The sequence below is a fragment of the Myodes glareolus genome, chromosome 7 (assembly GCF_982192425.1).
Source record: "Myodes glareolus chromosome 7, mMyoGla1.1, whole genome shotgun sequence".
Lineage (NCBI taxonomy): Eukaryota > Metazoa > Chordata > Mammalia > Rodentia > Cricetidae > Myodes > Myodes glareolus.
Genome location: NC_142032.1, coordinates 28,837,109 through 28,860,192, shown reverse-complemented (window position 1 = coordinate 28,860,192; position 23,084 = coordinate 28,837,109). Strand labels below are relative to the sequence as shown.

Here is a 23,084-nt window from a genome sequence, read left to right as displayed (position 1 = left end):
AAACTATTTTCAGGGGCACTAGACAGCGCTGCTGGAGAGTTTGTAAAGCACAAGTGATATCAGAGCTAGGAGGCTGCAGAGCTTCCAGGACCTGAGCACTGATAATAGATGCTAAAATTATTGTTGAAGAGGCATATTTCATTATGAAGGGCCCTGAGAGCAGTGAAGTCCTTGGAAGGCTTCCCTCAGAGTTTTATAAGAAATAAGATAATCAGCATCTTCAAATGTAATCACAAAATACAATAAAAATGCTAAGGCATCTCAAGGGACTTTCAAGTACATTTCCTTAGAATAATATAAAATCACATCTTGTCGGCCTGGTTGTACAGGCCTCAATATGAGCTACCAGCCATGTTGAGGCAGGAGGATTGCAAGTTCAAGAACAGGCTAGAAACTCTACTTTAAAAACAAAAAAACAGAGGTATGAATGGAGCTCAGTAGTAGAGAACTTGTCTACCATAAGTAATGACCTAGGTTCAATGCCCAGCAAGGAAAAATAAATAAAACAAAAATATCTATAGGAGCTGTTTTGGAAATGGGTGTTTAAAAAGAAGCCGGCTTCTTTTCACTGACAACAGCATGTGTGTCCCCCACTTCGTAGAGATTCCCTTTGTTCGCACATGTCAATCACTCAGCCCTTTAGCTCAGTATTTCCAATCAAATCCCTCATACTATTTGCTGACTTGGTGATGCACCAGCCTCTTCCTTGTGTCCTACCAATACTCTAGCCTCTCTCTAACCCATTTCTCTTCCCCTGGCCACAGGATTCCAAGTTCTCTCAGTTCTCATTTGTGACGCACATCGTAAGAATATATCACAAAGATGAACACCTATGTGTGAGAAAATTCATCTAAAACTTTTTTTAAGTTTTCTAATCTATAAGTTCTCAATTTTCTGAAATTTCTTAAACACCACTTCATATTTTTTGCCATTCTCACTGTATAATTATAACATAAAATAAGATTTTTGTCAACATCTTGGCAAATTTTTAATACTCTGAAATGTGTATGCATTATCAGCAAATTTTTATTTATATTTTCTCCCTCTCTCTTTTCTTTTATCAAAATTTTAGTTTATTAAAAACTAGGTTTATTTCTAGCCAGAGAAGATCATATAATAAGATGAAGTAAGTGCACACATAAATGACTTACTACACGCTTGTGTTGCTGTCTTAGGTTTCTATTGCTAGGATAAAACACAATAAGCAAAAGCAACTCTGGTAGGAAAGTGTTTTCCTAACTTACCTATTCCAGGTCACGATCCATTGAGAGAATCAAGGCGGAAACTCAAGGGGGAAATCTGGATACAAAACCAAAGCAAAATCCCCAAGGGACACAGATCCCTTGCTTGTTCCTCATGACTTTCCAGCCTGCTTTCTTGGACACCCTAGGACACCTGCCCAGGGAAGGCTTAGACCACAGTGGACAAGTGCCTCCCCCATCAGTCTTTTTTTTTTTAATTAAGAAAATGTCCCCCCAATCTTGTCCCAGGCCAATCTGGTGGAGCCATTCTCAGAATTAAGAATTCTCAGAATTCCCTCTTACCAAATGACTCTAGTCAATGTTAGGCTGGCAAAACAAAACTAAACAGAATGGGTGCTAAATATTGTAGAATCAATGGGTTCAAAGGAATAGTCCTATCTAAGAAAAGAGCTTCCACAGTAAGAAAGTACTGCAGCAAAGGGACATTAAATTCAGATAAGTTGCTGAAGGCAGGGGCAGGGATACACTGAGTGTACCTCTTAGTCATTAAACAGACACCATATAAGACTGTTCCACAGCTTCATGGGAACACCAGTTCTATGTTTGATACTGCCGGATACGAATGGCACATCACCTCTCAAGCATTTATTTTGAAATATCAACTGGAACCTTAGCCTTATGTATGTACAAAAGCATCATCTCCATGGCACTGCACCCAATATAAATTATGAAAGAAGCCCGGAATTCATTTTTCATCTGAATGCACAAATGAAAGGAAGTTCTGTCTCCTAGAGTAGTGTTATGTCATTTATGAACCCATACTTGTTTATTGTCTCAAGTCCAGTAACACAAAGTGTCCATTCTCAGCTGCTTCCTTAGGTTACTGGATCAAGGAGCTACTTAGGACAGACAGATGCACCATTCTTCTGTATAACTAGATGAACAATGAGTTTCAGGCACACTCTGGAGTGTTAGTCACCAAACAGATAAAATTCTATATTCATTTTTTATACCTGATAAGAAAGTCATTTATAAATTCAAAGTATTTTAGCATTGTTGTCAGTTTGGAGATTTCCCAACCACTGTAAATATTTTTAGCTGTTTTGCTGACCTCTTCACTGAGTTGAATGAGAAGGGCTGCTAAAATTTCTGAACAGTTAAAATAAAGCCACATCAGTGGTGTACGTTGGAAGCAACAAATTGAAGAATGAAGTCCTGCCCTTTGTCCTCAGCAGGAATAGACACTGTTTTCTGACTTTCATATCCAAATCAACAAGTGAGCCAATGAAAACAGCAACCCAGAGGAGCTGCTGATAATGATAATGGTTAAAAATAGCCCAAATTACTGACTTTGTGTGAAAAAAAGAAACTGTGCAATCTAATTTATGGTTCAAAATTCTGTCATGTCAGTGATAAATTGGGAATCATCTAGGCAAAAAATGTTGAAAATCTTTCTTAATTATATCATGCTATTATAGAGTGTGTTAAATAAAATTTCTAGATAATAAGTATAAGAATACCTAATAACACTATTTTAAAGACTTCTAGTTTTGAATGAATTGATTTCTTATTAAGAAACAAAAACAATGGTTAGACAAGAGACAGAGCCATGCAATGGGGAAAAAAAAGACATGTAGAAGCCTACAGTGCACCCAGAGCTGCTGTGCAGCAAACCCTCACTGAGCGAGATTCCTGACTCATATCCATGGCCTGTATTGTGCTGCAAATGAAAGGTTAAGGAGAAGGGAGCATATGCTCTAATTATTTGACTATTATAAAGCAATGGGCCTACAAAAGATAACAACTCCTTGAAATACTGTCTAGAGAGGTCACATTCTATGTTCAAATTTTCTCTTATTTTCTTTTAAGATGTTCTCCCTCTTTTCTCACTGACTTTATGTTACTAATGTACTTATGTTACTAGAGTTGGAAGAGAAAGTAGATGTGTATTTCCTCTGCTTGTTTTGGCATGTGCTCATTAGGCATGCTACCCTGAACTCCTTTAATTAAAAGAAAACTACCTCTTTAAATATCCAAAGTTAGCAAATTTCTGAAGCATTTACTAACACAGAGTCTAGGAACAGGCTAAGGGAAATGACAGGTAAAATGGATCTTTTATCTTGGTTAAAGTACGGACATTTATAAAACATCTGAATTGTGAAACTTCAAAGTAATTTTGATTTCCCAATTATAGATAAGATGCATATAAATAATCTTTTATGAAATAACAGCCCTTCCCCTCAGCTCCAGACAAGGGAAAGAATTATCTCCTTAAAGAGTTTATGCTTACATAAGTTCCTAGCAATTTCCCAATGACTTGTTCAGAACTTCTGAGTAGGCTATCATTTTTGGCAAAACAAACAAAACATAACAAAAACAAAACAAAGCAAATCTATAAAGCAATTAATTGAAAATGAGAGACAGAGAGACAGCCACAGAAAGAAAGACTGTTTTTCATCATAACGGATACCTACATAAAGGACTCAGAAAAGGTTATTATGCTTAACACTATTAACATAATCACATGAGAATGAGCTAGTTTCATTAAAAATGTCATTCACCTACATACAAGTAGCAGTAAATGAACTCAGATTGTTTTTATAGATTTAGATCTCTCTCTGTGTGTGTGTGTGTGTATGTGTGTGTGTGTGTGTGTGTTGGTAAAACAATAATAATTAAAGAAAATGAAGCCAAGAATTTGAAGAGTGAAAGAGGCATAAGAGGTATTGGAGGGAAGATATAGATGGGAAAATGATGTAATTATAGTGTAATTAAAAATAAACTAGATTTCAAAAAGCATTCCAATGGGATGAACTGCTATATCAATTTTTTATTACTACTCTAATTACCACAAACACAGAACCTACAAAAACATAAACTTATTATCTCAAAATTCTGCAATTCAGAAATCTGAAGTAGATCATTCTAGAAGAGAATAGCAGTTTCACAGAGCTGTGTGTTTCCTGATACCCTTTGGAAGGACACAGACCTCACCTTATCCAGCTTCCAAGGGCTTCCTCCATTTCCTGCCTGCAGACCCCATTCCCATTCAAGGCCAGCTGGTATAGCACCATGAATTTTCTCCTGTCAGCACATTTCCCCTCTGGATTCTGACTCTTATCCTTCTATTTCCCTTCTTGTAAGATTACATTTGGTCCACAGGACAATCTTTCCATCTCCTAATCATTAACAATTATATCTATAGAGTCCTGTTTGCACTATAACAAAACACATTCCCACGTTCTGGGAATTATCTATCATGCAGACATCTTTGAAGAATGATTATTCTGACTGGCACATCAGAAATCAAAATATAGTAGACAAAAACTGTCCATTTTGCCTTTTTACCACAATTTTTCTATAGGTGGCAAACCATAATTCAGTATATTTTTGTTTATTCATTCCTTTATTTACTTATTTTTTGAATGAGAAGCACTATAAACACTAATGAAAATGCAATGTAACAGCTAAGATAGATCATGGAGTCACAAGGTCTGGCTTACAAATTCAGTTCTCTCAGCTGTGTGAAACTTAATCTTCAATTTCCTCATCTTTATATTCTTATAAAGACTAACTTGCTCACTATATATGGGATACCTTATGTCTTTTAGCTTTACAGTAGTAAACATTTTGCGATGTATATGTGCATCAAAACATCATGTTTTACATTTTAAAGAAATATGAATGCTATTTTCACCCATTGCAGCGCACAACACCTGCCTGCACTCTGTACGCTACCATACAGTTGGCGAGCTTCGGGCAAGGGACTGGAGATTGAAACACACAAAGACACACAGACAGAGAGACAGAGACACAGACCTCTAGTCACTGGTAAGAATCCCTTTCTTCAATAGCACCACAGAGGCTTATATACCCAACAGTCAAGTGGGCCAACAGGTGAAAACCTTATCCTCTGACCCTCAAGGCAAGGCAACACGTGCTCGTGAAGCAGAGCTGGTAAACAACTTTGACACAGCTTTCAGTAACTCACATCAGAAGGAAAGGAAAGATCTCTAGCAGGGAAGAGCAGCTAGAGGCCAGGACTCTAAATGGTCCCAACAAACCATGAATAGAATAAGGAAAGAAAACAAATCCTAAAAAGTTGAATCCAAATTTTTTTTAAAAAATCATTATATCAAAAGTATATATAGGTTGAGTAGGGGGGGCCCTGACTGTTAACTCAGCATTCAGGAGGCCAAAGAAGGTATATTATAAATTCAAGGCTATCCTACAATTTGTGAGTTTCATGCTACCTTGGGATTCCTGGAAAAACAGTATTACAAAAAACTCATGTAAGCCATGTGTTACTTATAACATGGGAATGGTCACCACTGTGAAAACATACAGAATACATACACATACCTAGATAGTCTAGCCACTATACAGCTAGGCTATGCAATACATGTAAATGTACAGACATACATATGTATGTAATATATACATTGTAAACAAGTATAGTAAATTTACATATATACATATTTATCTATAACTATATAACTCTATATGTGTGTATTATAATGTATTATTCCTAGAGCCATGAATAACAAGACAATACAAGAGAAAATCAAGCACAAAAGAAGAAAGTACAATCAGTAGATGCAGAAAAGGGCTGGAGACAGCAGAATATTTGCCTAATCTGTTCAGTGCTCTGAGTTCACTCCTCAACAATGCAGTACTACTAACAATAACTGAAATTCTTCAGCTGTGGAGGCAGTATACCCTTTTAATCCCAGCACTCCAGGGACAAAGGTAGAATGACTGGCAGTTCAAGGCCATAGTGGATTATGTAGCAAGAAACTCTCTAAAAAAAGAGTGGGGGAGGAAAGAGTGGGAACAGAGGAAGAAAGAAAGAAAGGGAAGAAGGGAGGGAGGGAAGGCGGAAGGGAAGGAGGGTGAAGAGAGTGAGACAAAGAGAAAGAGAGAGACAAAGAGAAAGATACAGTTAACATAACTTGTTTGAGGCTGTTGCAAAAAAAAAACCCACATCATACTGTTTATAAGAAATGTTTTTTAGTTAGTTGAAGTACTTTTTCAAACAATCATAGGAAGTACAGTGTATGAAATAAATAAGACCATAAGGACTATTTATTATCATTATAAACTTATTACTGCCCACAATTGTACTTTCTGTCATTTCACATGACCTAGAGAGTGGGTTTGTTTACAGTGATTTCATCACCTTCCCGAGAGCAATGCACTGTGCTATGGAGAGTAACTCGGCTCCGATGCTAGCAGGTTACTAGGAACTCTTCAGCTCTAACTATAATCTGCGGAAACATCACTGTATATTCAACCAACCACCAACCAAAGGCACTCTATAGCACATGGCTTTATCATAAAACTTGATATGCTATATTTTATTTGTGGAGATGAGGATCAAACTGTGTCTCCCACACTTGCTAGGCAGCCCTGAGCTACACCTTTTGTATCTTTTATTGTGAAGCATTCTTAGTTCAGAAGGCTTTTAGCATTGTAGGTAACAGAAGTTGCCATAGTGGAGTTTTGCTCGTGCTGAAACTGGAGACCTCTTGAGAATTGCCATATAGGACACCAGTGTTATCCCCCAAGACTTCAGTACAAGTCCCTAATCACTTGTGTACTCTTTACAAATTCCATGATGAAAATGATAGTGAAGATTAAACTGAACATGAGCACGGCTATAATCTTGACACTTAATGAACTCACTGAGGTAGACTGTTGTGAGTTTGAGGCCAGCCTTGTCTACAAAATGAGTTCAAGCCAGCCTACTGGGTAAGACTGTCTCAAAATAATCTAAGAAACTATGGTAGGCAGTAGTAGTGGTGGTAGCAGTAGTGGTGGTGGAAGTAATAATAGTAAATAAAATTAACTGAGAGGCTTCACTGGATAGTGATACTTCTTTTCTTAAATAATTCTAGTGTCATACATCCACAAAGCCTTTCAAACTGACCATGCTGACTCAGCCTTCTAGTTTATTTGAAGGAAAAACAGCTATGAAAAAAGGACTTTCAGAGGCCTCATTAACGTTTACACAGTTGAAATTAATCACACCTGGTTGACCTAGTCTCCCTTGTCTGTCTTGCCTACGCTGTTATGCTTTAGAGCAGATACTCTATCTAACTAATGTAACGTGTGCTGCTTCGGATGCAGGAGTTTGGCAGATGCTAAACTGCTGAGCAGCATATGCAGTGAAGTACATGAAAACTTTTAGAAACTCATTCTGAATAAGCTACTATGGACAATATGGAAATAAATATCCAACCCTTTAAAAGTGCCTTCCGAGGTTAAAAAGTGTATTTCTCAATATGCTCCCTAACCCCAGTGCCCCCTAAACATTGCTAAAAATTCTTCATGTGTCTTCCATTTCAGTTCTGAGACATCAAGTCAAACCATCTGTATTATTTTCTTACTATGTTTTACTTTCACTCATGGCTCCAAACCAGTTTTCTCTGGATTTGTCTCATTTTGTCACTAGTCACGTGTCTGAGTGGATGGCCCCAGATATCAAAAGGTGATTATTCTCTATATTCATAAGAGCAGGCCAATCGACAAATATAGAACAAGCATTTGAGATAAAAAAAATTGAGGAGTTGGTTGGTGTCATTTAGTAAATATTGGCATTTGTTTTGTTTTTTGAGACAGGGTTTTTCTGTAGCTTTGGAGCCTGTACTGGAACTAGCTCTGTAGGTCAGGGTGGCCTCGAACTCACTGAGATCCACCTGCCTCTACCCCTCAAGTGCTGGGATTAAAGGAGTGTAGCACTACCACCCAGCGGTATTATCTGTTGTGTAAAAGATAAAGATTACCTAGTCGAGTGGTGGTAAGAAGAAAAAATTACCTAAATAAAGTTTTAAAACTCACTTTTGGTAAACCTCATGAGATAACCAGTTGTACTCACTTTTAAATAGTCACACACATATCTGTATAGTCACTCATTTTTTACATAGTTGATGGGTTCTGAAGGTAGACTCTCACTATGTACACCAGGCTAGCCTTGAACTAATCTTCTTGCATCAGCCTCCTCAATGCAGAGACAGGAATGCGACATCTTGACAGCTTAAACGTAGTTTCCCACTCCACACATTGAACGAACAGCAGATTACAGAAGTATGGTCATTAAATAATCATGTAGTATCTATCATTCTGCTAGTGCCTAAATGCAAATGGGAATGGGTGCTTCCTGCTGTCAGAAGGAATTATATATGTATTATAATCAGTGGTCTCTTTACTACTGATCATTTTCCTGGGCAGAGCCTCTAAGACTGATGCAAGCTCACTCATTTGTTTCTGCTTTTGTTATCTGTGCCTTTGGTGTTCTCTCTGTGAAACTATTCAGATGGACATCACAGGGTTTTTCCTCTTTTGATTTTTTCTATTAGTTTCATATTTTAGATTACATTCAGGTATTTTAACCATATGGAATTTATTTCTATCTGTTGGCGAAGATGAAGAAGCAAAAGCAGAGGAGCAGCAGCAGCAAATCTGGAGAAAAACCCTACCCAGACTCCTCTTATATTTCTCCAGTGGATTTATTGTATAATAGTAGTTGTTAGAAATGAAGGTTGTGTTTATAATACTTCCAAAATCATTCTGCCAGCCATCATGAACACAAACAGAACAATTTGTGTTTAGTTTTCTCAAGATTTACATCTTTTTATTACGTGTATGGGTGTTTTGCTAGCACGCCTGTATGTGCATTGCACATGTGCTCGATGTTCCCAGAAGCTGAAAGAATACACTGGATACCCTGACACTGGAGTTATGTATAGTTGTAGGACACCATGTGAGTGTTGGAAACAGAATCCAGGTTCTCTGCAAGAGAAGATGCATTATTCACTGCTGAGCCATCCCTCCAGCCATCCTGGCAAGGTTAATGAAGGAACAGAATAAAAAGGTTGCTACCTGTTCTTGCTATCCCTAGACACAGTGTAAGTAAATGTTGGGCACGGAGCAGTTGAAAGGGAAGACTGACAATGGAGGTGACACTGCTTTCTCTGATCCTGGGCAACATGGAGTATTAAGGGTTCTGCCCTTCAACTAAAAAATTGTCTAAGAAACATTTACTTGTGGCACTATATAGCAATAGAAAATAACTCAAGAAACTCACATTTAGTAGATTATTAAAGAGAGAGAATAACAATTATTTTTAAATTTTCAACTAAATACTGATTTTTTTTCCAAATCTGGCATTACAAAGAAAGATATAAACTTATAACCAAGGTGCTTATAAATAACAATTAAATGCCTTCACCTGCTTATAATTTCAGAAAGTGTTCAAGTAACTCAGTTTAAGTGCCATTCACACACACATACACACGTGCATGTGCACACAATGATTGCTGATATGCCATTACATAGATCAGATACTCATAATCGCTACTGTTATTTACTCAAGATCTAAGTTCCTATTTGATCATATAAGAATGGATAGCACCAAGAGAGTGAAATAAAACCAAACTGTTTCTAAGTACTTCAGTAGCAAGTGTTTGTTAAGACAGCAAAAATAAAAAAAAAAAAAAAACAGAAGAGAAGAAAGAATGTTCACATGTAGGGGCAAAGAGCCTCAGATGAGAAATTGCTCTACACATTGACAGTCTTATAAGAGCTACTGCGTTCCTAGGGGTTTCCCCAGTATGTCTGCCAGTGGCTATGTCAGAGGAACTGCAGATGACAACTGACTTCAGGGCATTGGCCCACCAGAAAACAAAACCTGATGATAACTCAGATAGACAAAACCCCAAGACCGCAGACCCAGAGTGACCTTTGCTTCCGCTGTGCCCTCACATGTCCGCCGCTGCCTTCTTTCTCTGGTGTCTAGCACGTGTGAATGGGTGTCAAAAGATCCCCACTGCCTGTAATATAGTGTTTTCATCTCATGGAAACATCCCATTCTACTGGGCATTTTTACCTGTGGATTATTATGAAGATGATTTCTTAAGCTGTATGTTAATTGATAATAATAATAATGTTAGCTTACATAGAGTTGTGATGATAAAAAATAAATACAAGGAAGTGTTACACAGTTAGGACCTATAAGTTTCACCTAAGGAGTTGTATAGATCACAGTTCAGGCTAATGATTAAGGAAAACAATTGAGTTCCCAAGAGACAGGCTGGCTCAAATTCTTTTAATCTTAATGTTGGGAGATGTGTTCACAGGTTTTGGAGTGCATCATAGCCAAAAAAAAAAAAAAAAAAAAAGCTTTGAAAACAAACTATTTTTCCACTAAAATGCTTTTGTTAAATAGCTTTGAGGTGAAGAACCCAAGAAGACAATCCTAAGTTTTAGAAAAGCACATAGTTGAGTGATGAACTCTTTAAGGTCAGGGAACAAAAGCAAAGCAGCCCAATTATCATTAGTTGATAATTTTGCCTTTCTTGGTAGGATTGGTTGATGACCAAAGGTGATGATTAACTTCTTATACCCATTTTTGCCCTCAAACGTCTGGTATAAAAACAATTGATGAGTGGGTCTTCACCCTAAAGATTTAAAGTAGAACTGACCGATTGTTTTTTAGGTTTAAAAGTTTAGATTTGTAATTCTTTTAATACTCCTTATAAGATTATCTTTCAAAAAGTAATAAAATGATTGAATCTTACTTTGTAACCACAAGATGCAGCCTGACAGTGAAAATTGATGAGAAAAATATCCCCTGCTTGCTCATACTCTGTTAATCTATAACATGCTACTTAGATGGAAATGTGTGTGGGTTCTGGGGATGACTCTGTTTTAATCATGTAGGGGAGAAGAAAAAAACCATGTTTTTACCTGTATTCATTATAATCATTCACTTGAAAAATAGAATGTAACCGCACTGTAATTTCTATATTGCCTCAAAAATTTTTGTTGGGGTACAGAAGCTGTAAGAGAAAGAATAAAGAGAACTAGAAAGAAAACATCAAGAATAAAGACAGAGTTATAAGGAAAATGTTAAAATGAGAGAATTAGGAGAAGAACATCAAAGAGTTAGAAGGAGAAGAAAAACATCAAGAGACAGCAGATACATTTTTGTATAGAGATAAGAAAAGAGAATATAGAACACACAATGAAGACTAGAGAAGAATAAAGAAAGAGATCATCAAGAGAATGTGAGTGACAGTTCCCTTAACCCCTCACACAAAAAGTCATAGTGTGTGCCAACTCAATGGATTCCTTCGGAGGCCTGTGCTGCTGGAGGCTGGCCCCCCCAAACAGCGGTATATGCCATTACATGATATTTCAAATGTGGAGTGATATCATCTCAGTACCTGATGGTTAATGATGAGAAAACATACACACGCAACAAACATACAGTATATACTAACAAACACACAATACATATGCAAACACATACACATACAAATATACACAAGTACATACACAAACAGACACATATACTCCCCGCCTTGAACACACAATTTGTCTGGTTTAAATATCATTCTGTTGTATTTGGTAAGTAAAAGAAACTCCATAAAGAAATTTCTCTATTTAAGTTATTAGACATTGAACCATTTTATTCAAATATCTATAATTAAAATCATAGCAAAATCAACTCACAATTTATTAAGTTCAATATGTGCAATGTTATGTATGTACTAGAACCTTGGTAACCTGACAGATTACTTCTTTGGTGGAGGAATCAGTATGAAAATAAATAGAACCTTGATCTATCAGATTTTTTTAAATGATATTTGTCCAGCTGAAGTTCCTCCTAGCAAGAATTTATATAGACAAACCATTAACTAATTGTGTTTATGTTTCTTAAGCAATGGAGTTTATTCTGACAATTTGACTACTAAGAATTGCATTAGTAAACTGTCTATTCATTTGCTATATCTTGTTTGGCAAACAAGGCATGACAAACAGCAATCTAAACGGAAACTAGAATCCTGAAATGCACCTGCAATCTTTGCAGAGAACCACTGCAAAGTGTCTTAGGCCTGAGGTACTGGCCTTCACAAGAACGTACATATGGTGCCACCTGCTGTTCAGCATTGTGTACTGCAGTCTAAGAGTACTGAGTCCCCTTGGCCTCAGAAGGCTGAACAAAGTATCACCATGTTTATGCTGGCCACCCCAGAGCCAATGGATATTGAAAAAAAGCAAAATAATTTTAATAACTTAATAATAATTTCTAATTATCACTCTACGAAGCAATGACAAGGCATACTCTATGAGCAAATTGTCTATTAAAGAAACAAATGCTGTATCAGGAAGATTTTGTATGTTGTATGCTGAATTTACCATGTTTTAGTTATTTTTATAAATTTCAAAACACTCTGTATTTTTCAGTGATAATTCTATGTGATGGCATATAGGAACCTAGTTTGCTAAGTACACTGAGTGTATCCTCTTTCTGTATTCTAAGAAACAGTATACATGTCTCTTCTAAAAATGCCTGACACCCAGATGGCTACAATGACTTAGAGGTAGCAGCCATGTTTTATTCAGTTTCATCCCTCCTGCGACTGGAAAGAGATACCAGCGCAAGAATAGGTTGAGCAAATATAAACACATTCACGAGTGGTTAAGCCTAGCACAGAAAATTAGAAAAATATAAAGAATGAATGTCACATCTCACCAAATTAGCATTTAATTCTTGTTTCATTTACATAGAAATTATATATATTGCACATATATAATATGCACATATATGCATATTCAAGACTAGGGTTCATTTTCACCTCATATCACCAGCCAAAAAAGGGCACTCAGAGCATTGCTGATCTTAACTATCAATCCCAAGAACCACAAGAACGAAAGCGGGGCTTGGTATAAAGCATTCCACTTAAAACCATGTAAGCGGTAAACTGAAAAACACCTCAGACTTGAGCACCACAAACAGTGCTGATTTGCCTCTTGGTACTTTTATTTATTCATTCAAATATTTAAAATATCTAAAGCAGTGGTTTTCAACCTGTGGCTGTGACCCATTTGGGGATTGCATATGAGATAACCTGCAATCAGATATTTACATTATGATTCATAACAGTAGCAAAATACAGTTGTGAAGTAGCAACCAAATAATTTTACAGTTGGGGGTCACCACAACGTGAGGAACTGTGTGAAAGGTCACAGCATTAGGAAGTTTGAGAACCAGTGATTTAAGGCAGGAGAGAAAAAAAGAACTGATGGTATAGTCTCACAATGAGCTCAAGAAACTCACCAATGGGTCTGGTGCGGCCCAGTTTTCCAATTCCCACTCTACTCTCAGTGTGCAGGGACTGGATAACGCCGCTCTTCTGTCAACTAGCCTTCAGTATCTGCAGCCCCTCTTCAAGCTCAGTTAATGACTTTGGAAAGCAAATCATCGGTATAGGACTCCACAGGTCCCAAGTCTCCTCCGCCTGTGCTCTTGAGTTCCTCTTCACCTCATGGTACCTAGCTGCCAACAGAGGCCCATTCTGCTTCCTCAAGACCAAGTTGCATGTGACTCCTCTGGCTTGCTTCTTTATGATCTGTTTCCCTCTTTTAATAGATTGTCTCCAGTGGTACGCAAGCACAATGCACCCATCTTAAAGAAACAAGACCAGGCAATAAAACCTATCCTTCTTCACTTGCTAACTACCAGTCCAATTCTTTGCCCCATCTTTCACAGAAAAAGACCTCTGAAGAATCATCTCTAACATGCTATTCTTGGTAGGACTGGGCATCTCTCACACAGAGCAAAGCTCGATTCTCACAGGTTAAAAAGGTCTAACTGTTTTATATCATGAAGCATTCATATGTGTTCTGTATGTATTAATAACAGGATTGTATCACTGACGGATTTTTATAACAGGGCATTAGGAAAATGTCTAAAAATTAGGATATATTTGATTTGATCATTCTATAATATATACATATGTTGAAGCACTAAACTGGGCACCATATAGACATATGATAACTTGTCAAGTAAAAATAAACTAGCTTTTTAACTGCTTTATGGAAAGCACATTTAAAGTTTAATTTTCACACAACAAGATAAATGTTCCTCAAATCCAAGTGAGATCATACCATTCCTCTTCTGATGCAGAAAAAAACCTGGTCTTTGTCACTGTCCACAGACCCCTCGGTCACTAGCCCCCTGCTTCCTCTCTGCTTTCATTTCCCACCACCGTTCCTCTCTACAGATTGGATGTTGGTCTCAGTGGCCATTTCTTGGTGTTTTTCTACTTCTAGCACCTTGATTTGGAACATCCCATCAGAAAGTCTCACAGTCACATCTCCTCCATCTTCCCACAGTCCTGCTTAGGTGGAATACAAAACCACCCCGCTGCTTTTCATGAACCCTGATTTGCTTTATTTCCCTTTAGCATTCACCATTTTTACACACAGATCTCCAATTGTTTCTCCTCCTACCGTTATCAAATAATACAGAATATTATCTCATCTATCAACTTTATCTCACAGACACCCAATAGGTTCAGCACACTTGAATAAAAACTTCTTCAGTTTTTATTAACTTCACAGCTGTACTTAAAGTTGCTAGCACATAGAAAATGTTTAATATAATTTTTATAGTAAAAATGAATTTAACATTTAAGCAAATGTAAAGCTGTATCAATAACCATTATTAAAATAAAATAGGACTTTAATTCATTTTCCTTGAGTAATATTTCATATGTGCTTGGCAAACAGAATTATAAATTTTTGAAAAAGAAATTAACAACTCACAGAAATTGAGTAAATTCTGCTTCAAATACACTGATTTTCTTTGGCTATTTCATAGCAAATATAGAAGAGATCAGTATTTGAAAGGGTTTATCAAACCTACTGTGACTTGTATAGCAGTTAAAATTACAGAACTGTTCCTTTCTGAGCACTCATATTATTTTATAATGTATCTTTTAAACTTTTCTAGAAGTAAACATCAAGTCAGAATGGAAACATGTGAAGCTCAGGAAACAGGGCTTCAGCACATCTCATGCTCTTGTGGGAAATGGCATAAAACTTCTCAGATCACATTCTGTTATGAAAAACAGAAATAAACTTAGGCAAGAGCTCATTCAGTTAAAAATGCTGTGATTTCTCCTTTCCTTTATTCTCCTGGCTCTTTTAAGCATAATGCTTAAAATTCCATAATTTAAGTTAGTAATCACAGCAATACTTTTTAATTTTGAATTCAGCACATTTTATATGAATCATCAGAAACTTGTGCCAGCGAGCCAACATCCTGGTTTCCAAATGTGTTCTATCTTTAAAATGTCTTTGTCAGTTCAGATAGAAAGAATGCTTAATGTGATTCCATGACTCAGTCGGTGGCAATGGTGCAGTTCGGCAAATTCTAGCTCTCCTTTCTTTCTTCTCACATTACCTCTAGTTTGATGTCTTTTCTAAAGGCTTTCAGCTATAAAAGAACTCTGAATGGAAAATAGTCCTGAGTTCTGAGGCCAGTGCACAGCAAGGTGGCACTATGGCCTTTTCTTCAGGTAGGTAGTAGCCAGGTAGGCTAGTTAAAAATAGCTTATACTATTAAGAGTATGGTTATTAAGAATGAAGACATGGCTGGGTAGTGGTGGCACATGCCTTTAATCCCAGCACTCAGAAGGCAGAGGCAGGAGGATCTCTGTGAGTTCAAGGGCAGCCTAGTCTATGAGTTCCAGGACAGCTAAGGCTCTTAAACAGAGAAACAGTGTCTCCAAAAACAAAACTAACAAAAGAGAATGAAGATATGAAAGTATGTAACACAGATGCATCCATTCCAAGCAAGGGACATCCTCCATATGTCAGTGCTGGATAAAAAGGGACAGAGGTGAACTGATAAAACTACTAAAGCTTGGAACAAGTTTGGAAGCCATAATTGAACTTGAAACCATTCAACAGCTATGTTAACTTACTCTCTCTGGGTCTCTCTGTCCTCTTTTGTAAACTAAAGAAAATATTTCTTATTAGTTGGTATGAAAAGTGGCACAATGTACACAAATGCTAACGTCATATTACAAAATGTGTTTGATGTTGGAACCATCATAATCTTCCAGCTAGTCTCAGAGGGGAACTTCAGTAGGAAATCTCCCTGTGTTTGGCTGGGACCATGGACAGGACATAAGTATAAGTAATGGTGTGCTGGGTCACCTGGAACTCCAAAATAAGGACAATATTACTCTGTGGTTGTGACCACATATCGTAAGTGAGCCTGTGAGAAAGGACTTATATTTGCTTACGCTTTGAGTACATACTCCATTATGGTTGGGGAGGCATGATGACAGAGCCCCAGGGCTGCCATTAGAGTGTAGAGAGACTCAAATCTTTATATCTCTGTGAGAACAGGAAAAGAGAACAGACTGGAAAAAGACCTTTGTGCGAGGGACACATGCTCCAGAGAAACTCTATCTCCTACACGTGTGACCAGCTACCCAATTGCTTCACCAGCTGAGGACCCTATATCAAATGCACAAGTTTTCTGGGGACACGTCACATTCAAACCATGCTCAACCAGAGCAAGGGCCACCTCTTCTGTTTCTGGTGACTCCTGTGTTTGCAGAGAGGAAAGGCTTAACTTGGGTTGTTGCTCTAGCATATAGAGATGGAAGATTAAGGAGAAATGCATCCAAATCTGTTGTTCTGCAACCACTGTATTTTTAAAGACAAGTAGATGGGGTGAATATAAAAGGTAAAAATCAAATAGAATTACTGGCTAATGCTGGTTTCTTCTCAACTTGAGATCTCAGTTTAGAGGATTGTAGGTAGATAGGCACAATCATTTGCATCCACAGAAAAACAGAATTATTTCTCCTATGGAGACCTTCAAGCTAAACAACGAAACATATTGTTGGGTCAACAAAGGAGCTGTTTCCTGTGCTTTGAGTCAAAATCTTTATAGCACAATGTCAAAGACATATCAAACATTTGAATTATTTTAGGTTAAACAATCAGATAAAAACTTTATCTGATTTGTTCATTCTATAATGGAAAGATCTGGAAGTCTAAATAGGAGGTTCAATATACTCAGTAGGGCAATGTTTTATAATATTCCAAGGTGAATACTTAGTAATCCTTTCCACCAAATTGAAACATTCATTTCTGGTGGGAAGCAGGAAGCCCATAAAGCTAAGGAAGCTAGAGAAACTTAGAAGGCCCAGGAAGGTCAGAAAGTTACAAGATTTACAAGGCTCCACACTCTCCACAGTTATAAATGCAGTTAACAATGGCAAGGTGAAGACTCTGCAAGAACTGCTTGCAAGTTGGACCGGGAGCTCCAGGAATACAGCAGTGGGGAGTTATCACCCATGCTGAGTAGGTGTTTGGATGATGCAGATGACTTTCAGTCACCCATGCTCAAGTAAATCGATCCAGGAAAGTCGTTTGCTCACCAAGCTGCTTGGGGATATATATTCATGTGGTAGGTTGTCTCTGTCCGTCTTCAGAGAATACACAGTTCATCTCTTTCCAGGGAAGAGCCACACAACAGCACGGGGACACCAGGGTCACAGACTTTGCAGTATAGCTTACTGATATTTTAAGCATCAGTTTAAAATGAACATGTGCTAAGGTTAAAAGACCTTTCATTAAGTTCTACAAGTGTTTTTTTTTCTTCCAATCCAATTAAGTAAAGTTCATTCCCATGCAATGTGCCTAACCAAGTTTTCAAAGATAAATTCGGTATTTCTGATGAACTAAGATCCCTGTTTTTTTCAACCAACGTTAAGATTCAAACCTCACCACACACTCCTCCAAATCTACAGCTACTTTTATCTCCTGAAATTCCCACTACAAAGCTCCTCCTGCCAAGATAATCTATTTTCAGTTCCCCATATTTAAAAGGCATGTCTATTTCTAACTTTCTTTTCACGAAGAACTAGTTCTCTCTAAAGCAGCCTCTCTCTTTTAGTAAATGCCCTTCAAGTTGCAATTCCTAGTTCTCTTTCGTTTGTTTAGTCATTAGATAGAGACTGATGGGCTATGGCTGTATGGTCACGAGGAATGCCAGGAAAACAGGAAGAGGAAAGACACAGCACACAGCTATTTTTATGTTTTTCAAATTCTGCCAGTTAAGGTGTAGCACAATTAATAAAAACCCAGAAACAAATATTGGGGTTCAACTTGAATGTCAGAAAAGCAAAACATCCAGTCACTGGCTCTTACCTCTACCTCAGTCTGAAATGGTGATTTTGCCTCCAGGAATCCTCAGAATGAGACTGTGTCTGAGAAACATCTGCTCTTGTCTTACATTCCTCTCTAGTGCCGGGATTAAAGGAGTACACCACTACCTCCTGATTTCTATGGCAAACTAGTGTGGCCTCTGGGAGTAAGGGTATGTGTCACCACTGACCAATGGGGCTGTTTTACTCTCTGATCTTCAAGCAAGCTTTATTTATTAAAATACAAATGAAATATCAGTATATTGGGTACACATTACACAATGGATTTAGTCATTAATATATCACAATAAGTTATATATTAAAAATATTATACAGAGAAAACCAGGATAACACACAATTCAGGAAAACAACTTAGGAGTGGGGAGAAATTTTGGTTGGGGAATTGACCTGAATTGAGTTTGGGGGACAAATAGGAACCTAAAGTAAGGTAGAGGTGATCAATAAGCCAACTTTTTTTTATAGGATCATAATTTTTACTAAATTGTGATATAGTAATAAAGATAGACTAGGAAAAATCCTTGCCTTCACACAGTGAAATTATCTGAGTGGGGTATGATGGCACATGCTATTATAACAGCCATTTAGGAGGTTGAAGTAAGTGGACTGCTTGAGTTTATGAGTCTTAGACAAGCCTGGGCAACACACTGACTGCATCGCAAAAAATAAAATAAAATAGCTTAATCCAACAATATTTAACCCTTCTGGCTAACAGTCTTGAGACAAGAAGCAACAATGATCTCACATTTGAAGTTAAGAAGTCACCAGGAAAAGATGCTAGTCAACTGCTTACAATGAGTTCTGGAAATGAGGAATGACCAGCTAGAACTGGCATTACTACTCTTGAGTTCTACTGGCCAGTCAAGACAAGAAAACCCAAAGGGACGTGGAAGCTCAGTCTTCCAGGGAATACTGTGTTAGTGGAACGATATTCTATTTTACAAACCCTGCAAATGGGAAAGGACAGTATATCCCTCCTTGGAAGAGAATGACTAAGAAACAACTCCTGGTAGGAAGCTTCCAGATGGAGAGATGAAGTCTTCATTTGTGACTTGGTATTTGTTGAACTATAGAGTCCTCAGGGCTTTGGCAAAGATCTGGGTGTATCACTCCCCAGGATAGAAGATAAGGCTGTTCATAGTAACTGATTGGGTCATGTGAACTTAAGTACTGTTCACTGTATCAAGAAAACAAATTACGTGTGGTCTTTAAATAGACTACCAATAAGCAAGGCAAGGGATATGAATAACAATGGAGTCAAAGCCATGTCCTTACAACAACATTAGCCAAGAATAAATAGATATTCAAAGAGATATGAAGAGCTATTTCAATTAAGAACAGGTGACTTAGCTCTATTGGAAGCCCACAACATCACAGGCAGCTCTAAGAGAAATTAGAGGTAGGCAGCATGAACTCTAAATTTTCACTAAACTTTTGATGGGGGAAGCTTTGTTAACCAATCATCTTTAAGAGGTGGAAACTAGTTAAGGCATGGCTTCCTGGAGTCCAAGAGAAAACTGGGGCACGGACCAGGTACTCTCTCTGTGTGTGGTACTCCTGCGACACAGCTGAGTTTGGACTTCCCATGCCTATTCTGTGAGTTTTTCCCTTATAGAGAAAAAAAAAAAACTGCCCATGCATCAACCACTGACAAAATGTACAATGTCCAGACAGGACAAGCAGGATACAAGAAAAAGACTGTCAAACCTTGCCAAGACAGGGCAAGACAGTTCTGAAAAATTTGCTGCCTCTAAAAATGGTCTGTCAATTATGCTAGGCCTTATCCAAAGTTGATTGCCTCAATATTCCAAATGAGACTTTGGGTGATTGTTCAGTCACATAACTGCTCACTTGGAAGCTGCTTGATTGCACCGCCTGCCTACTCAAGTGATAGGATCTCCCTTCATAGCCCTATGATGGGGTTAAAGACTAGATAGTTGTAGTTATCGTCCTCTTATGATTTAGCTGAGACTCTTTGGAATAGAATGTTTATTAAAACATTTGTCATGTGTTCCTTACTAAGTACTGTTTATGTTGGTTGTAATTTTATACTTGATATCTCTTCCTATTGTATATAGTTGTATTGGGTTTCGATTACTCTTGTTTAGACAAAAGGGAGAGATGATGGGGGAGGCTTTGTTAACCAATCATCTTTAAGAGGTGGAACCTAGTTAAGGTGTGGCTTCCTAGAGCCTGAGAGAAAACTGGGGCATGGACCAGGTGCTTTCTCTCTGTGTGTTACTCCCGTGACACAGCTGAGCTTGGACTTTCCATTCCTGTTTTGTAAGTTTTCCCCTTATAATAAATAAAAATATTATTATTTTATCCTTTAGCTAGCCTGGGTATTTCCCATATCAAGCTAATTTAAACATAAACTATAAACATAAACAATACAGAGTCCTAAAAAGCAAAGTGGCACTGTTCAGTCAAAAATTACTGCAAAGTTGTCATAAATGAAAAATATATGAATAAGCAGCTCTCTCTAGAAAGATATGGTGTACAAATATGAAGAATTTTGAGAGCAATTTTGGATAAAATCAAGCTATCTCATGCCTATCACCATAGACTTTAGACTCTAAAACTGAGTTACAATCACCAAGTGACTATAAAGAAAACAAAGATATAAGCAAAGGGGCAAACAAAGAGAACAGAATAGATATGCAGAGGAGATGAGTGCATATGGGACCTAACACATGGCAAATGAGGAATCTCAGCTCAGAGGGAAAACAATCTCACATTAAATGAGCAGTGTCAATATAACTGGCTATTATTCTAGGGGAAAACAAAATCTGTGGCCTGTTTTATGCCTTATATAATAAACATATTGTGGCGGTTTGAATGGGTGTGGCCCTTATGTATTTGAATGCTTGGTCCCTAGGGAGCGGTACAATTGGAGGTGTGACCTTGCTGGAATAGTTGTGTCCTTGTTGGAGGAAGAGCTTTACTGTGGGGGCAGATTTGAGGTCTATTGCACTCACACTACACTCAGTGTTGCTCAGTCCCCTTATGCTGGATCTAGATGTAGAACTCTCAGTTCCTTCTCCAGCACCATGTCTGCCAGCATGCCACCATGTTGCTTGCAAAGACAATAGTGGTCTAAACCTCTGAAACTATAAGCTAGCCCTAATTAAATGTTTTTCATTTACCATGAAATTTACCATGGTCATGGTGTCTCTTCAGCAATAAAACCCTAACTAAGACGCACATATTCTAGGTGGAATAAATATTTAAATATTAAGCATAAATAATTAAATTAAAGATATGTATTTGACTTGGGAGAGTGGCTTGTCATTACAAAGTCAGGAGTCCATTAGATATCAAAAATAAAAGAATACCTGACTAAATAAATACCTTAAGAAATTATAATGAAACTGACATAAACAAAAATAAAAGACAAATGACAACAGTCTCCTAAATACTTGTAATAACACATGACAAACATTAGTACCCTCATGTTCAAAATGTTCTCAAAGAACAGAGCCTGAGAATGTCCAGGTTATTCATAGAGGAGGGAATCTAATGACAAATATGTTTATGAAGAAAAGGCTGAATTTTACTTTAAGTAAATGACACTGCAAATTAAAATCAGAGTTATATACCTTTTATTACTTTGACAGGAATTTTAAAAGAGTAAAGTGAATAAAAAATAGTGCTGATTATGTACAAAAAAACATGCATTATCCAACATTAAGAAGACTCGCTGCAAACATATGCCAAAGCCTATTAAGACACACAGATATGCCTATGTTTTAAGGAGCAAAAGGTAGTTTTCTCAGTCTGGCTTCTTTCACACTGAGGTGCTTGCTTCCGCCTCATGGGAGACTCGATGGACATGGACGTGAGCCCTCTTAGGCCTCAGATCTACCTTTTTGGTCGGGAACGAAAGGCTGACAAAGATTACCGCTTTACAGTGGATAACGACGAAGATGAACGCCAATTATCACTAAGAATTATCAGCTTGGGGGCAGGGACAATTGCAGCATAGGAGGCAGGCACAATTACAGTAACACTGGCAACTTTAAAAATGTCTCTTCAACCCTCAGTTTCCCCTGGGGATTTGAGATTCCACTGCCTGAGGCCTTAAGTGTGGTTTAGGGCATGTGCTATTAATGGACAGCACCTAGCAGCTGGGGAGGAAGTTGTAGAGTCAGAAGATAAACATGAGGAGGATATAAAAATCATGTCTGGAAACCGATCTGCTCCTGGAGGTGGTAACAAGGTTCCACAGAAAAAAGTAAAACTTATCAAAGATGAAGAAGAAGATGATGATGATAATAATGATGAAAACAGAAGAAAACGTTCCAGTGAATAAATCTGTACAAGATACCCCAGCCAAAAATGCACAGAAATCAAACCAAAATGGAAAAGACAAATTCATCAACACTAATATCAAGGGTAAAGAGTTCTGCAAAAGGCAGGAAAAAACTCTAAAAACACCAGAAGGACCTAGCTCTGTAGAATACATTAAGGCAAAAATGCAAGCAAGTATAGGAAGAACATGACCACTCATGGGCACTACTGGTAAATTTAGCCAAAAGATGGGGAAAGAGGAAAAGGAGAAAGAAATAGAGTCTATACTTAAGTACCATCAACAATTCAGAATGAAGTCTTACTAGTTTCGCTTAATTGCCTTTTTTGATTAACCACCCAAACCACCCAGTCCCTGGCACGCCACAAGAAATTTCTTGTTTTCAAAGCATTTTCTTTCACTCTATTGATTCTATTGATGCAGAGAATTTTACTGCTTTCTACTATTCATGCGTATGTTTTATGTCTTTGGCCATGTTTTAATGTCTTCATATCCTGCTCAATAAATTTTCAAGTAAACAACAACAAAAAAACAACA

At 37.6% G+C, this 23,084-nt stretch overlaps 1 protein-coding gene and 1 pseudogene across 5 annotated transcripts in view; one reads left to right on the top strand and one right to left on the bottom strand.

Annotated features, from left to right (window-relative positions):
• Rnls (renalase, FAD dependent amine oxidase) overlaps nt 1-23,084 on the bottom strand; it is a 277,039-nt gene that overhangs the window by 238,591 nt on the left and 15,364 nt on the right. Inside the window, exon 5 of one of the 5 annotated variants that reach the window (XM_048438856.3) lies at nt 12,928-13,674. The exons of the other annotated variants lie outside the window; for them this stretch is intronic. Within the exon in view, the coding sequence (XP_048294813.3) occupies nt 13,406-13,674 (269 nt within the window). The 3' untranslated portion in view covers nt 12,928-13,405. Of the gene's footprint in view, nt 1-12,927; nt 13,675-23,084 lie in introns of those variants that run through there. 5 annotated transcript variants of the gene reach the window in all.
• On the top strand, nt 21,987-22,740 carry LOC125403482 (nucleophosmin pseudogene; annotated as a pseudogene).